This window comes from Stigmatopora nigra, chromosome 1, assembly GCF_051989575.1.
Source record: "Stigmatopora nigra isolate UIUO_SnigA chromosome 1, RoL_Snig_1.1, whole genome shotgun sequence".
Classification (NCBI taxonomy): domain Eukaryota; kingdom Metazoa; phylum Chordata; class Actinopteri; order Syngnathiformes; family Syngnathidae; genus Stigmatopora; species Stigmatopora nigra.
Window position 1 is genome coordinate 20,133,460 of NC_135508.1, and position 16,789 is coordinate 20,150,248.

Here is a 16,789-nt window from a genome sequence, read left to right on the forward strand (position 1 = left end):
TGCCATTGACAGTGATGGACAACCAATCCATTTGGAAGAGGAGGGCTGGCAGTAACCATTCAAGTCTATCGCTTTTAACGGGAGCAAATAAGGTAATCCTCAGGCCTTTATTTATTAATTACATGATATAAATTTCCTAGAACTTTACATGTATAACTCAACATTGATTATTATCATATTTTTGGGCCAGTGTAGTATTCTGTAGTGATCCACTTAGGGGTGGGGGTGCGAAAGATCTGGCGCACATGACAGAAATGGCCTATCAGAGGGGTCCGATCTAGCCCCTGGACATCTGTTTTTCAATTGGTGGAAAATAACATTTAAATGAAATCTTCCATGTAATGTCATGTATATATTAAATGACTCTATGAATATATTGATTTTACATGTGACGAACAAAAATTATTCTTAACATGTGTATACATACACATTTACAAATTGCCAGACTAAAGAGATAAATTGACTTTTGGGGTTAAAAAAATGGATTCCTTTTCATTTTGGACCGCTGAATTTTTTTGCAACAGTCGTTATTAATGGCCACGAATATATGTATCCATATGTGGCCCCTTGAACTACAGGTCATTTTACAGCCCTGCTTGTTGGCTTCATATAATACAGTACTGCATTATTTTGTTTGCAACCACAGAAATAAGATATATCATATCTCATATAACAGTAAAAGACCACAAATTCCATCTGTTTTATCCTCCTTGCATAAACTGATAGAATACTAAAACATCACTTTAATACCCACAAATTGAGCATTTAAAAAAAAAATACAAAATCCTAAACCTAGCCACATTCTTTTTTTTGCGTTATATGGAACCAAATGCTGATATGGAAACAAACATAATGATTGAATTCATTTTACTGGCAAGAAAAACTAATTGTAAGATATAGCGGTGCCTTGAGATACGAATGGCAAACGTGCTCGTTTCACAAAGGATTTGTACCCATTGAAATGAATGGAAATACCTTTGACCTGTTTTTGGCCTTTTGCCAAAAAGGGCAAAGCACGATTATATTGCCCTTTTCAAAAACTGACATAATAATTGGAGTTCAAAGAATTAAATAGGCAAATTGACCATCTGCAAAGAAAACACAAAGAAAAGTTTCACAACTACTGTGACTTAGTAAAATGCTTTAAAATTAGTCAGAAGGTGGGACGTGCGTGTGAGTGTGTGTGTGTGTGTGTGTGTGTGTGTGTGTGTGTGTGTGTGTGTGTGTGTGTGTGTGAAAGGATGCACTCATTCTCCAGCCAATACAATTTTTTTCAATACTTTACTCTTAGTGATATTTGGCATAGTCTAATTCTTATATTGAGGAAGTTAAAAATTGTCATGAAAAAAATGATGAATGTTTCAATCCCATAACCTTGACAACAATTAACATATGGCAGGGTATTGGAACATTATCAATTCAAAAGTATTTGTGAACTTTACAACAAACGGAAACAAACAAAATCATCCAAATTTCTTGGGAATACTTTATTTGTGTCAGCCATTATGTCATGTGTTTATTGTTAAACAAAGAAGAGAAAAAAGTAATAATAATTTCAAAAATAAGAAAAAACAATCTTTAAAAATTTGCTGAACTTTTATATTTGCTGATTAATGAGTTGTGTTCTAGTTATGTGATATTTTTTATCATTTTTCTGCCATTTGGTCAACTATCCATCACTTAAGTGTTCTAAAACAGTGGTCCCCAACCACCGGTCCGTGGACCAGTACTGGTCCGCGAGCCACCTGGTGCCGGTCCGTCAGCGTAATAAATATTGAAGTTTTCAATATCGCCCTCCTACTTGAAATAAGAAAAGTTGTTATAATAATAAATAACTGCTATTTTGCTTGGAATTTTTCTTTTTTTTTTTTGCGGTCGTGGAAGTTGTTCGTTGAACCGACCCCAACCCCCACACAATTTTGCCTTAATTTGTCGCCTTTTCTATTAGCTCATTCACGAAAAAATAGAAAGAGTTTTACCGGTTCGCGGTCAGAAAAAGATTGGGGACCGCTGTTCTAAAAGCATGAGTATCAATGTTAATCGTAAGGATGTATAAATAGTATCTGCAGTTAACACTACGCCAGTATGACTTTTTGGGGAGGCGAGATTTCTTTCGACAGTTATTTGACTGTTTGGAATACGCAAGGTGCCATTTTTCCTTTGTTTTATCTTCTAAAATGAAAGTTAACTTCATCTGAGAGCGAGAAAGATTTTGATGCTGAATTTTTTTCAACATCTGCCAAAAAGTTGACTGCCACTATAGAACAGTCTAAGCAGAAGTTGAACATCTCGAAACACTCCCAAATTGAGTCACTCGTATCTCAAGGCGCAGCCAAACGTCGCCAAGCCGAGAAGGGACATGAATGACGAGAACTTTGGCAGTGACGTGTGGCTTCTCTGCAGAACTTGCAGTTCCATACCCTGAGTGGAATCCACATGATTCACACTTTTTTTTTCCGAACACACCTTTGTGGGATTATCAAGGAGTATCTCGAGTCAAAGCGAAGGGTGAATTCAGTCACGTGTCTGCGTTCTTCTCCATTGAATGACCTTCTAGGTCACATTCTTTTCTCAAGGCCAAGATGTAGTGGCCCTTAGAGAACAACACAGGCTAATTTCTAGACGAGGAGGGGCTTGAGTTCACATGATGTCTTTTTGCCGAAACTTCGGCAAGCAACTAGTGTCCACCGCCGGTTCGGTTCTCTCCGCTCACCCAGTCCACGCAGATAAACGACAAACTGACCACCATGAAGACGAAGCCCAAAGCGGCAAAGCACGCAGCCTGCAGGAGAAAACAACGCCTTGTGAAATCAAAACAAATCAAGTCAAAAGCTATTATTGTCATCACACACAGCTGCGTACAATGGAATTGGTGGTGCTACTCCACAAAGTGCCAAGTAAAAAAAAACGTACATGTTCATAAACAACAATAAGACTGAGAAAACAAAACTCCAAACTGGTGCACCCGTGAGCGCCACCATCTTGGATCGTGAATGGCAACTATTGGACAACACAGACGGTTTTGTACCTGAATTTTGGGCCTGGACAGCAAAGGTTCTTGGTCTTTGGGAACGATTCGTATGTAGAAGATCCCAGGCAGGATGAAGATGAGGCTAGGGGCCGAAGTAGCTCCTGAGGAGATATGAAGAAAGTTATTTTTTTCCTGGGAGGACATTCTGAGCAGCGGGGACAAGCCAACCTATAAAAACGTACCGATAATTCCGAAAATGTCTCGGATGGAGGGCACGAAAATGACAAGTAGGTTGACCACAATGAGGAGGGAGAGCGCGATGGCGATGTGTCTGGCCCAGTGGAACGGCTTGTCCGGACACAAGATCTGGAGGATGGCCCTGCGGATCTAAGAGAAACAGTCTAGAATGTAATTTTTGCTGCCAACTAAAATATACTACATATAATATAGGCCACTTGATGGTGTAGTGGTTCACTCGCCTTTTGCCCAAAATCAGCTGGATAGGTTCCAGTAACCCCTGACCAGTATAAGCAGTATTGAAAATGACCATATAATCCATAATGATATAGTCACTTTCCTTATTAAGGGTTAAATTGCTTCAAAAACAAAAATCATTAAAGACGTTCTCAGAAGGTCAACTTTGGAAATGCTGCCCACCGTAGTCAATACTGTCCCTGAGAGGGTTCAATTGCTTGTCACTCTGAGTTCTATTTCTCCTAAAAACGGCTGCCACTGAAAGCGTGGATGTAACTTTATAGTAAGACTTTTACCGGGAAGAGAACCACGGGCACAGTCAGGGTGACGGCAACGAGCACGGCCAAGCGCACGCAAAGGATCAGCACGTCAAGGGGGTCGACACGGATGTACGTGTGCAAAAGTTCAGACTCCACGGCACCTGCAGGGGGAAAAACAAGCAGCCTTTGACGTCCTGTTCAATCTCGGCCCTCATTCAGTACACTTCAAAATGTAGACCGGCTCAAAGGTGAACAACAAGCGGCTCATTCATTTCAACCCAAAAGTTGATCTTTCAGTCTTACCGAAGAATGTGAGGTAGCCAAAAAGCGCTGTGAGCAGGTACATGACGAACATGGCCAAGATCGAAATGTTGGCGACATTCTGCATACGCTTTTTGGTGGGGCTGTGGGGAAGAAGTCAACAATGTTGAGTTCTCACATTGGTAAAATCCAATGGAAAAAAGAACGCGACTTACTCGCGCAGTTCCGTGTAGATAGGCAGAACTTCAGGGTGGCAGACAAACGCAAAAGCCAGAATTGGGATGGTATACGCCGTCTGAAAGCACATCATATCAAATTATAATTACTTTTTATGATGTTGACTACTAATTTACTATGCTGACTACTAATTAATTATGTTGACTATTACTTATTCATTATGTTGACTACTAATTTACTATGCTGACTACTAATTAATTGTATTAACTACTTGGTTGTTGTTGTTTTTTGTGCACTTTTTGGTGAAGCTTTAAATGTCATTCGACTTGTATAACGACAATCAAAGCATTCAATTCAATTAGTGACAACCATCAGCTAATATGATGAGAAAAGTAGCACCTGCATTCACAAATTTCAAAATCACAGAAATCACCAAAAATATCATATATGTATTCTTTTTTTTTGTCCCCCTCTTATTGCTGTACTTTAAAAAAAGAAATCACATTTTTTTCTTCCCCAATTCAACATTTCTGCCAGCTAGTAATGCTGCTGTCTTTGTGCTGTTGTTCTTGACTAGTAATCACCAAAAGGGAAAATATATTTGGATATAAATTTGTCTTTATGCTGTTCTACTTGCAAATGCAACTGAACAATTGAAACCATTTGGGTCACCTGTGAGTTCATGGTGAATAGCTTGGCATCACAAAAGTCTTCCGCGACTTCTGTAATTGTGTTGTTGTCGGCAATGAGTGTTTCGTTCAGATAACTGTCCTCCAGTGGACACGGGATGTTGAATTTCTTATAGATCACCTGGTGGGGGACAGAGGAATCGCATTCATTCAGAGTTTCGCAGGTCCCGCGATTGGATTGGAAAAATTAGACTCACCGAAATGAGAAAAAACACCATGCATGAAAGAGAGAAGCCGCTTGTATATCCCAGATAACCTGAAAGAGGAAAAAAATGGACTTGACTGAACTTGAAAGTGATTTCAAACAAAAGCTACATAATATGTAAGTTCTGACCACATATGTGCAAGCGAGACCACGAAGGAGGGAGGAAATGTGATGGCCGCTAATGAAATCGTACCAAGTTGTTTCATGAGGGCAAGGGGAAGGATGATGGCAGCGCTAACAATGATGATCAAGTAGTTTCCATTCAAGAACCACTCCCTGAGACCATACAAATTACAATCAGTGTACTACTAATGCATGAAGAAGTTGTCTTTGATTGGTTGATACTCACCCGGTGTTTTCATGCCTGCCAAGAAAAGCCTGAATTACCAGAGGGAGCTCGGATTTGACGATAAAGAGGTAGCTGGACATGGCTGGGAAAACAAAAAGTGGTTTAGTCCGATCATTCTATTTTTATCGTGAGAGCGCAAATAATGTCGTGCAACCTCCAATGTTGTGTACGGTGATAATGCTTCCCGCCAGAATTTTCCCTGGCGGACCAAATGCTCGGTTGCCAAGTTGCTCATATGCTCGGATGCCTGGAAAATAGTCAAAACATTAACGAAGGAGCCACCAAATTGCACTGTGCAATGGGGGTGTGCAAACTGGATGATAAATAAGTCATTAGTAGATTGGTTTTTTTCTGTTGTTAATTTTATTATCCACCGTGGACCCTGGCAAAGTGGACCACGGGCCGCATGGGGAACCTGGGCCGCCATTTGAACACCCCCACTGTCAGATGAGATGAGCGTAAATCCTCCTACCGACAACTCCTGCACTTTTCAGAAGCAGGTGGATTGAATACGCAGAAAGAATCGCAATGAACACCAACAGGGTTCTGAAAAAGACACATTTATTTTATACATAGTATATATAGCGATATGATGCAATGGTATGGTATACTGATTTTGGCTATGATTAATTTAGCTTTTCGTTGACTCATTGACTTATGTACATATCAGTTATTTACCATTTTATGATTGTGGGCCTAAAATTTTAGCAGTAAATGTGCATTGGAAACAAAAAAAAAAGAATAAAAACTACTAGTAACTTTATCATTGCTTGTCAAAGTCAACTGTGTTAATTGTGTTTGCACCAAACATACAATTTGCAATTGTACATCAACATGTAAAACAACAAAAAAAAAATGCTATTAACAACAACAGTACTGTGAAACTTCAAGGGATAACTCTCTTTTCTTCCCTCCTCCCCCTGCCGCCACACGAATGATCCTTGGATCTGCTGGCTATATTTAACTCCTTAAATCTGATTTAAGGAAGCTGTGTACGTGCACACACTCCATTATAGCTCATTGTTTAATACAATTCCTCCAAAGTACAAGCTACATGCTGCAAAACATATATACCACGTGTGTTTACAAACACACCCACACGTAATGCATTTCTTTTGCTCTTTGTAGGTGCTGTGTTATTTTAAATGTAAACCTGGAAGTAGTAGTATTGTAGAATTAGATCTAATGAAAATCTCTTTCCTAGTACCTATAAGTATAGCATTAGTGCATTCGATCTAATGCCACAATAGTAGTATGTTCACTCCTTGTTAGAACTCTTAGTAGAGCAGGTGAGGCAGGTCTCTTTGATGATGGTTAGGGTTATACCTTTTCTGGGCCATACTTACATAAAAAGAAGGATTCCAGTGTTGGACATGGCAAAGGCCAATCCCAGAATTCCACTGCCCATTATGGCGTTGCTGAGGTTGAAAATCGACATTCCGAATGAAGTCTTCCCTTCAAACTGCACCGAGTAAAAACCAGACACAAAAGTGAGAGATCCAGTATTATATTACTCATCAGTTTAAAAGTGGGGCTATGTATATATATACGATGCTCGGACGTTTGGTCGCCGGTCTTTTGGTCCCTTTGGTCACCGGTCAAATGGTGACAGAGAGTTTACTGTTGAAGCCAGCTCTCAAAATTATATTCATTAGTGAAAGTTTAATATCTAAGAGAGAGAGAGTTTAATATCTAAGTAGTGTTTAATATCTAAGTACATTTGACCGGCAACCAAACGTCCGGTGACGATTTTTTTAAGTTGTCTTATTCCTACAGAAAAACAATGTATTGATGGGCAGATTCATTCATGGGACTTTTCTTTGGCTTGCTCAATGGGTGCAATGAATTACAGGAACTCATCTGACTGGTTTAAAAGACTAAATCATTTTGTATTTGTGACAGTTAAAAGAAAACAATTATAATACCTGGCAAACAAAACATGAATTGAAAGAATATCTGCAGTATAGGAGCAAAATTATCTGATACATGATGCCCACTAGCATTACATAAAATTACTCACTAGACTTTGATTTAGCATGCCATTTTTTAAACCAGTTTGCCAATTAATCGATCCGACCCATGTGAAAGACTTAAAACAACTTACATCTGTGAAGTGTGTTTCCTTTTTGGCACCAATTTTATGCGGGAGGAATTCCTCATGTTCAGCCATGGCGTCCAGCCCATCAAAGCTACAATGCAAATAAAGGACATGGTGAACACGCCTGCAGAGGGGCTAATAAAACTAACGGCAGTTTGTGAGCGGATGTGTGAAAGAGCTTTTATGACTTTTATCAACGAGAATCTGTTTGACTTTGGTTGGTTGACCTTTCTTTCTGTTTGCGAGTTCACGCTTATCTAATGAATACATCCCACTGACATCCGATGGCCTCCATTCAATGATCAATCAATAGGCTTTAAAAACAAATAAATATGAATTAATTATGTGTAATTCAGTGACTTGCCCGAGGACAGCCTAGCACCAAACAGGTGCAGGATTGAAACTGCCAACCCTTCAGACACTATATCAGTCAAGCCAAAGTCTCACTCGGTGCATAACTATATGGGTTTATATAAAAGGTCTATAATTTCACAGTAATGACTGTTTTTTTTCATTTAAATATAATCTTTTTGGATTCATCTTGGCCAACATGTCAGAAACTTTGATTATCCTGACTGGCGCGGTCACATTTGGTTGAGGCGCCTCCACAAATGTTTTTCTTCCTGTTAGAAACATGTCTATATTGTGGTTTTCCTCTTATCATAAACACACGGAAACGCTTCATTTGGGAATTTTTGAACAAAAACATGTAAAAATTAGATTACAATAATTCATTCAGTGAAAGCATATGACTTTGTGTTACATTTTGTCCGTCGTTTGTGGTATTTTGTTCTATATTTGTGTATATCTTACCCGTCTTCTCGACTGTGGCCGTTAATTTTCTGAAGCTCCATTCTAATGCAGAGCGGAGGTGGATTTGGTGGACTGATTAAATCCTCTGCGAGCTGTAGGGGCAGAAAAACAGACTCATTTAATTTAGGACACTTCCTGTAATCCTATATAGAGGCAGCCATTATTTAGGCATGCTTAGCTTTAGATGGGATTCTTTTAACACTGCATGAGTTTCCGTCTAACCCAACGGTGATGCAGTATAATAAGCACAAAAAGAGAAATAAATCTTCCATTAATGACAGTAATTTCCAGGGTAAGGAATTTCTTATGAATCCTGAAAATATCATATCCATTTTTGTATCATTTTATAATATATATCAATATTGTAGTCTGCCAGATTACATTTTTATTTCATTCTATATACAGATTTAACACAATCTGTTAGATTTCACCTAGAGCAATACAGTATTAAAATAAATAGACTTTTTTTTAACAATTTTGTTGGTGAAGTATATCTCGTGAGAAAAATGGAATCTCTAGAAGAGGAGACGACGTTGATCGATGGTTTTTTTTAACCATTTGATTTTAAATCCAGATTAATATTATTACTCAAAAAGCCTAATGTATTGCATTGGAGTAAATTCCACAAGTTTGTAATGTAAAAAATACTGAACTTCTAACACAATTTCCTATATTTATTTTAATATGTTGTAAAATTTTGACTCCTAAAATAAACCAAAGACACTTTTGTTAAATGGTAATGTTAAATCTAAAAAGCCGCCATAAACTGAAGCGGGCGTTCGTCCACAATATTTTCTCCATTTGCTTAGGGACAATAAAAAACGGGGACGTGGGCCGTAGTTTGGATACCACTGAGACAAAGCATTTGGAAAAACTTGCATGAAACCCCTTTCTCAACCCTGGACATAACAAAGCAAGACTTGGGCTTGAAGAATTGACAACTATTGCGAACAAGAAACAACAAAAATGCCACGAGTCAAGTTGCCGTGGGGTCACACAACAGACACGGCAAGGAGGAAAAGAGTCTACAATTATGCCACAGGGTCATGAGATACTTCCTTAGTCTGCAGGTCACACACACGCCCCCTCAGAATTCTAACATCTGACCCCAAAGCAAGCATTTATACAAGACATTGTGGTACATTCCACAGTCTTTTTCCTTCTACTCCCACACTCGTCACACAAGATGACTGTTGACGTCGAGTGAGTCTCAAGACAGGAATGGCCTCTTGCTTGAAATATTCTTGCCCAAATAATATCAACTGATTTGTGTCATATGCTCTTTTTTTCTTCTTCTTTAAAGCAAGATATGCAACTTTTCCAAGCACGTGAATGTCAAAAGCTGAGATAACATGATTTTTATGGAATGTATCCAGGCTTCAAGGAAGAAGAATTTGGGAAGCCGGATTAACTTGAAACTGTTTATATACACATCAGGTTGACCTTTTACTTTCACATAGCAAATCAAACCTCTTGAAAGTGAATGGGATTTACAGTAAGGTTTGGCCCTGTTTATATCAAACAAATTCTCGACCACCCACCCCATTTTTTCCATATTAACTGTTAAGCGAGTATTGAGATCGTCTAATAAGAAGTCAAAGGACATTAAAAGGTAAGAGAAGGGGATTCAATTACTACGGGAATATTGAGTCTTCATAGCGCTCAGGAATAAGATGGTGCTACAAATATTAATGTGCTGTCTAACATGAAATGAAAATAGGGTCCGGCAGCTGAGTGGTTATCTTGTTGGTTTAACATTTCTAGGGTCGAGGGTTAAATACCACGTTGGTCCTCGCTGTGTGGAGTTTGCACGGGCTTGTGTAGGTTTTTTTATGGGCACTGCTTTCCTTCCACATCCAAAACATGCAGGGTAGGCGGGTTGAATACTCTAAATTTCCCCTGGGTATGAGTGTGGGCGTGAATGGTTGTCCATCTGATTGGCTGGCCACCGATTAAGGGTAACCCCCGTCTGGAATGGCCTGAATTCGTAGAGTGTGGCTAAAATTGGTAAGGATGCATCACGGGCTGCAGTGAAATAAGTAATGTACTGACTTGGTGTGAATAACCACACACAGTTGGAAGTAATTTCTCAGTATGAAACAACAAAGCCACATGACAGGTTTATTGACGAAAAATAATCATCTATGGTTGGAAAACAAACATTTAAATGGAACTGTTTAGCCATAATAAGCATTACAAAGGCTGTCATTGAGCAGTTGGTGGTGGATGAGAAAATATCCCAACTTTGAAATGTGGGGCCTGTTTTGCTTCTGGAGGGACTGGTGCGCTCATGAAGAAAGAACATATGATTATATCAGCTATTTGTTTCTAATATATTAAAGTACAAAAAGGGAAACAGATTGGTCATTCCCTGCTATGAAATTCACCAAATGTGACCTCTCCGATGCCCTCCAGGTTCCTTCACCCTCATTAGAGAAGGATTTATAATCAGACACATTACATACACTGTTAATTTCTGTCCTCCAGCAGAAACGACAAGTCATTTTCATTTGGGCGAGAGAAGAAAGAGAGAAACATCCTCAATAGCCACCAAAAAAGCAGAACAAATGAAACTGACTCACCCCAAAAATGTACTACGTTTGTAGGAAAAAAAATGGACACTGGATAGTCATGTTACAGTGCCACTGTGTCCAATCACTTTTGACTGGTAGGGACTCGCAGCAAATGATAGCTGCCAACCTTCCCAGTCAAAATGGATTGGATGCCTAACATTATTCATGGCAGGCGATCAGTTCATTTTATTTTCACCATTCTGGAAGAATGAAGGAAAAAGAATATACAAAAGTGTGTAGTAGTAGTATCTTTTTAAGTGTTCAGTTGAACACTAATACACATGGTCTGCAAAGTTGAAATTGAAGCTGCATGAAAGAATTATATGAGAACATTCAAAACGACTCATTTGTGTTCAGCATCGCTTAGCACATGGTGCCGTCTGATGCAAGACCGGCTCACTATTGACAATTACTGCCTCTCCTTCCTTTCCTCGAATGTACTACCCACAACTCATACAGGAAACTAGTACTTACCTAGGTGTGAAGGAACAAAGGAACACCCAGTGGCCTTCTTTCCACAAATACAAGTCCTGCAAAGAATCCTGGTTTTCCTTCACTGTTCTTAAACTAGTACTGTGTAATTACTATGTCTTACTCCCACCAGAGTTACTTGGTCGCAATGGGAGGAGAGAGTGAGAGAGATTATCAGAGGGGAGGGAATGAGGAGTAAAGGGAACACCCACAGTTAACCCTTTGCTAAACCACAGGTAATGTCTCAGACAGGTGTTGTCACAGCGTGAAACGGACACGCCCAAAGGACTGACGCTCGGGGCCCCAGGCCGTCATCACGTACATGGTTATATAGGATACATTGCCTTGCCGTTGGCCCATAGAAAAGAAGAGAGTTGAGTGGCAAAATGGATGTCACCTGAGCTGGGCTTTGTTGCAGCATGAGTGGATCCTCACACAAGCTGGAAGTCACACTGATGCTATATTGGTTAAGTAGATAAGGTAGATAAGTGCTTTCCTAAGGCCGCCAGCATGTGATCATGCTTAGAGTGGAAACTGTGGGCGAGTTATCATGTAAGTCTTTAAAGCACACACGAAAGGAGGGCAGGATGAGGGTACTGTACTGCATGGCACTGTACTGAAGAAGTGGGAAGTGACGTTTTTTCAGCCAGATGCTAATTGCTTTAATCAGTTGTATAAAATGACCAAAGCTAATAGCTGTTATTTGGTACACTGTTCAGATTTTTGTGATTCCACTATGTCAAAATATTTGAGCGTCGAAAAATGATCAGAAAAGTTGTTTTTTTTCTTGGTTTTTCTTTCCAAAATATAGATGAAATGGGTATCTTCTATTGCCATTTTCTAAAAAAAATATATATATATATATTAAAAAAAACAACAACACCAATCTTATTAGCCTTGCAATATCAGTCTAAATTTTCAATATAATGGATAATAATTATCAACCTAAAATCTCAAAATCAATTGTCAGTTTAAGTCAAATAACAATACATATTTGTTGATCTGCCCCCCAAAAATATTTTTTTCTCAGCATAAGATAATATTTGTTTGAATGTCATCATCCGTTGTTACAATTTGTTAATAACTTTAAAAAAATGTTATGGAGCTATTTTTTTCGGGTATTTTGTTGACACACGCAATATATACTTGTGCTTATGCTTGTGCTTATGCTTATGTTTATGCTTATGTTTATGCTTGTGGTTATGCTTATGGTTATGCTTATGGTTATGTTTATGGTTATGTTTATGGTTATGCTTATGGTTATGGTTATGGTTATGCTTATGCTTATGCTTATGCTTATGCTTATGCTTATGGTTATGCTTATGGTTATGCTTATGGTTATGCTTATGCTTATGGTTATGCTTATGGTTATGCTTATGGTTATGCTTATGCTTATGGTTATGCTTATGGTTATGCTTATGGTTATGCTTATGGTTATGCTTATGGTTATGCTTATGGTTATGCTTATGCTTATGGTTATGCTTATGGTTATGCTTATGCTTATGCTTAGGCATATACTTATGCTTATGTTTATGTTTATGTTTATACTTATGCATATATACTTATCCCTGCAGAGTTCCAACAGGTAGCTGTACTATATGGAGTATTTTAAGAAAGTTACTTGATGAAGTAGTAGTATCCCTTGCCTAATGTCATAGGGGCAGTATTTGATTGACAGATGACGGTTTAACAAGGCGTGGTTTCAAACATTCAGAGAAAATAGACTTTTTTTTAAAGACATGGAGTCCATATATATTGAATGTTTTGTTAAAATATGTTGGTCCTTGTAATGAGAAACTGACACAAGTGGGTTGACTTTACTTCAGCTCACTTCTTGGCGGTAAGATTTCAGTTGACTGATAAAGATCCAAGATAGTGACATGGGAGTTAAGTCTTTACGCTCAAGAAACGCCCCATTTCTTTATCTCAGTATGCCACTAATCCTTCACTGGAACTTGCGCCCCCACAATAAATCCCAGAATAACACCTATAGGTATATTTTGCATTCACATAGTTAACAGTGGTTTACCTCTGCAAATGACGCTGTTACATTTTCAAAACGAGTCCCATTCTTGTACCTACTATAGACTATTCAAAATGTTTATCCAATGAGAGAAGAGACTATAGGCAGATGGGCCTGATGACGCAACATCAACTGTCTGTCCCAGCACATGCCGTTAACTCAATAGAGCCCCGGGAGTCAGATGATCAGGATTTTTCTATAATAGACAGCTGTTGAAACCTCACATGTGGTCTTTGGCTTCCTGACCACACATAGTTATCTTTTGTCTTCAAGATGAATGTTTGATAACATGGGTCCCATCGAACCTAGGGGTTAGTAAGACTTGCAGAGCCTATTTTTCATATGGTGACAAACTCCAAACCAGTGTTTGCTGGGTAAATTGACATAGACTAGCTTTTGGATTATTTTGCACCCAATCTACAAGCTTTAGTCTATTTCCTTTAATTGCTAATTACCCATTTGACAAGAGGCAAAACTGGTTTGCTAGGTGAAGGGTTGGCTCGTGCTTGGTATGCTGAAGCACAACAGACATTGTGGGCAATCTTCAAAGACACAGCTTCACTGTTCCAGTATTGACTCAGCCTGCTGAATTTCACAAAAAAAGCATTCTTCAAAATGTAACACTACAAAAATAGGGTGGGATGCAAAGCTACAACAATAGAATTAGGATGGTAGAGAAGAGAAACAGACTAAGGTGGGGAAATTTGGGCCTTTAAAGGGAAAAAACATTTGCAGCATTTTATTTTATTTTTTTAATAGCAAATTTGCACTGTTGGAATGTTTGTTAATGGAATTCATGCTTATTTGTTTTTATCCCTTTGAACGCATTGATTGCATCATAATTTTGTTGACTGTTTGGAATTTTTAAAAATTGCTTTATTGACATGTATATGCATATATATGTAGTATACATATGTATAAATTAATGAAACCTTAGTTGCAAAATACAATTTTATTCAGAAAAAAAATTCACAGTAGAAAATGAAATGGATGGAAAGTGTAGTCTAGTTTTTTTTTTACATTGTAGTCATTTGCCTTTGTCAACCCATGCAAAGAAGTTACAGCGAGCCTCTGGGTTGGCAGCATGACCTTGAGGGCGGCAACACACAAAAAATTGCCGGCCCACATTTGGCCCCTCTTTCTTGACAGTTCGCAATACGCAGGGCTCTCCGTGAACTTTACAGGCCGGCGGCGGGGGCGGCCCATGAAGGATGGACTTCCAGAAGCCTAATGATGCTCCCTTGTCACCATGTGGATTGGATGTGGCCGTATTCAAATGTTTGCTTCCTGTGTCGTTCCCGTGGGAGGTACTCATTTGTGACGTGACATCCGTTGAAATCTCCGTGAGCTCATTCTTTACGGGGGATGCTTTGAGGGTTTTTTGGCAGGCGACGGGTTTAAAAAAGGCAAGAAGGTTGCTCTGTGGCTTTGATGTTGTTTTAAGTGTTTTGGCTTTTTTGGCTGTCTGCTGAACAGACTCTTTGTTCATGACTCGCTTGGTACCTGACACATTTATATTTTCCCTCCGCTCGCCTTCTTCCTGAGATCCAGGAAGTGCTTCCTTCCCCTCAGTGCGACATGATTTCTGGTCCACTTTAATCAGAAAGCGTGAGAGTTTCTGCTGCTTGCCGGCGAACTCTGGCAGGTGGCAGGTAGCGAGAGGGGGTGGCTTGGAGCTGGGCAGCAGAGCGCACCGGAGGGACCCCCACACGGGACAGTGATCTGAGCCCTCCAACTCCGGCATGATGTCGGCCGCCACAAACTGTTCTGTGGCCAGCTGACAGTCGGCAAAGATGTAGTCGATACGTGTCCCGTAGTTGGTGCGGCGAGCTCCCGTGAGGGTGGACCAGCACGTGAAAGCGCCGGTGCGGTCCGGGTGGAAATGGCGAAATGTGTCGACGAACATGCCTTGGGTTGGGATGTCGTCTGACGTTGGTTTTTTGTTGTCCTTTAAAAAAATGTTCAGCCATCTCCTGCCAGGGTTTTTCTCAAAGTCCTCCTGAGGTATGATTGGAAGACAATACATAATCAATCAAGTTTTCAGCTACTGGCATTTTTTTAAACGTCAAATACATATAGACGCGCACGCATGTGAATGTATGGCCACTAAGGGGTGCCCGAGCGTCTGCATTGGGAAAAATGTCATTTTACGCTGCAGCGGCAGCCATCCATTTTTAACATTGGCCCTTTTTGTTTTAAATCAATATTTTTATAACATTTAAATTACTTCTAAAATGTATAATTATATATTTTTTCAGTTGCGTTAAAATTATTTCTTATCTTTGCATGGCACATAAAACTGCTAATTGAATGGGTGTGTTGACTTTTTTTACAGCTTCCTTTCAATCAAATCATGTACTTACAATTTCATTTGGGTCACAGTGGTCTATCGGCCGATGAGAGGTATTTACATCCCCTAAAACAATCACAGAGCTGGGAAAGAAAAGAATGGAAATAAGAAATTTGTAAATGTGTCAGGTGAAACTAGTGTGCGTGAGATGCCTTCTTGTACCTCCCATTTTTCAGCAAATCCTCGGCACGTGCCTGAAGTAGCTTGTAGAACTGCAATTTGAAGTCTTTTCGTTCAGGTTTTTCTGGGTCAGCTCGTGGGCAGTACACATTTATTACAGTAAGCGTTTGGGTTTTGTTCAAACACCTGCAAGGACAAATTACAACAGTAATTAGACATTAAAATCACTTGAAAAACTGTTGAATGACAGAGATGCTCTTACTGCACTTTGTGTTGAGTGACGACTGCTCGTCCTTCGTTATCCAAAAGATGCAGCTCCTCGTCTGTAAACCCAGACTGGTTACCATAGCAACCAATTCCCCCCTTGTGATTGGTCAACACACCAGTGAGACCCTCCTCAGCAGCAAAGGGCGTTGCACTGTTCTTGCAGTAAGTGGCGACACCTTCACACAGCAAGTATTAAGAAACAATGAAGCTGTTTATTGATTACATTTCTTTCGTAATTAAAATGTTAAAATAATTACATGACAGTGTGTTTACAATAAACCTGAGTAGCCACTGCGCCCTCGACTGAAACTGAAATAAGAGGTGTAGCCCTCAACGATGGCGATCCTCTCATCGAGCAGGTCTCCTATGATTGATAGGGAATAAATATAAAGCAAAAGAAATGTACTGTAAAATGAGCCCTCGTGTTTTCTCTCCACTTACTTGTCACTTTGGTCTCCTGCACACATATAATATCCGCATCCAGTGCATCGAGTGTCTTTTTGAGTTCGCATTTGAACGTTCGTATACCATTTATGTTCCAAGTGGCTATCTTCATTGTGTAAATATATATTTAAGCACCTTGAGAGGGAGAATGGAAGCAGCAGCCTTTTCGTAACTAGTGGAGCCCGAGGCTCAGACTCGGAAGTAAACAGGAGGACGAAGAAGCTAAAAAAGGAAGTGTATTTCT

At 39.5% G+C, this 16,789-nt stretch overlaps 2 protein-coding genes across 3 annotated transcripts; both read right to left on the minus strand.

Annotated features, from left to right (window-relative positions):
* Positions 1-88: 88 nt before the first annotated feature.
* On the minus strand, positions 89-11,669 carry LOC144200131 (sodium-coupled neutral amino acid transporter 3-like). The gene is made up of 16 exons (XM_077722069.1): positions 11,345-11,669; positions 8,298-8,389; positions 7,491-7,575; positions 6,733-6,848; positions 5,859-5,932; positions 5,541-5,633; positions 5,387-5,468; positions 5,231-5,313; positions 5,030-5,088; positions 4,816-4,953; positions 4,182-4,261; positions 4,009-4,109; positions 3,742-3,866; positions 3,214-3,358; positions 3,029-3,132; positions 89-2,782 (listed from the first exon to the last, which is right to left on the minus strand). The coding sequence occupies exons 2-16, from the start codon at positions 8,336-8,338 to the stop codon at positions 2,678-2,680; spliced, it is 1,431 nt and encodes a 476-aa protein (XP_077578195.1). The 5' UTR covers positions 8,339-8,389; positions 11,345-11,669; the 3' UTR covers positions 89-2,677.
* A 2,632-nt stretch (positions 11,670-14,301) lies between these two features.
* apex2 (APEX nuclease (apurinic/apyrimidinic endonuclease) 2) lies at positions 14,302-16,762 on the minus strand. 2 transcript variants are annotated; one of them, XM_077720977.1, is made up of 6 exons: positions 16,543-16,762; positions 16,382-16,465; positions 16,097-16,277; positions 15,877-16,020; positions 15,728-15,797; positions 14,302-15,363 (listed from the first exon to the last, which is right to left on the minus strand). In XM_077720977.1, exons 1-6 carry the CDS (start codon positions 16,655-16,657, stop codon positions 14,392-14,394), a joined length of 1,566 nt encoding a protein of 521 aa, XP_077577103.1. In that variant the 5' UTR covers positions 16,658-16,762; the 3' UTR covers positions 14,302-14,391. The 2 variants fall into 2 exon arrangements, with proteins under 2 accessions (XP_077577103.1, XP_077577111.1); XM_077720985.1 differs by having other exon boundaries at positions 16,375-16,465; positions 16,543-16,750.
* Positions 16,763-16,789: the final 27 nt, after the last annotated feature.

Excerpts from the sequence above, each read along its gene's own strand:
- LOC144200131 (XM_077722069.1), bottom strand. The coding sequence starts at position 8,338 with ATGGAGCTTCAGAAAATTAACGGCCACAGTCGAGAAGACGG. Across the intron at positions 5,933-6,732 it reads ACTGGAATCCTTCTTTTTAT|AACCCTGTTGGTGTTCATTG; the intron begins GTAAGTATGGCC and ends TGTCTTTTTCAG. Across the intron at positions 4,110-4,181 it reads ATCTACACGGAACTGCGCGA|CCCCACCAAAAAGCGTATGC; the intron begins GTAAGTCGCGTT and ends TCTTCCCCACAG.
- apex2 (XM_077720977.1), bottom strand. The coding sequence starts at position 16,657 with ATGAAGATAGCCACTTGGAACATAAATGGTATACGAACGTTCAAATGC. Across the intron at positions 16,278-16,381 it reads AGGGCGCAGTGGCTACTCAG|GTGTCGCCACTTACTGCAAG; the intron begins GTTTATTGTAAA and ends TGCTGTGTGAAG. Across the intron at positions 15,364-15,727 it reads ACTGTGACCCAAATGAAATT|GAGGACTTTGAGAAAAACCC; the intron begins GTAAGTACATGA and ends ATCATACCTCAG.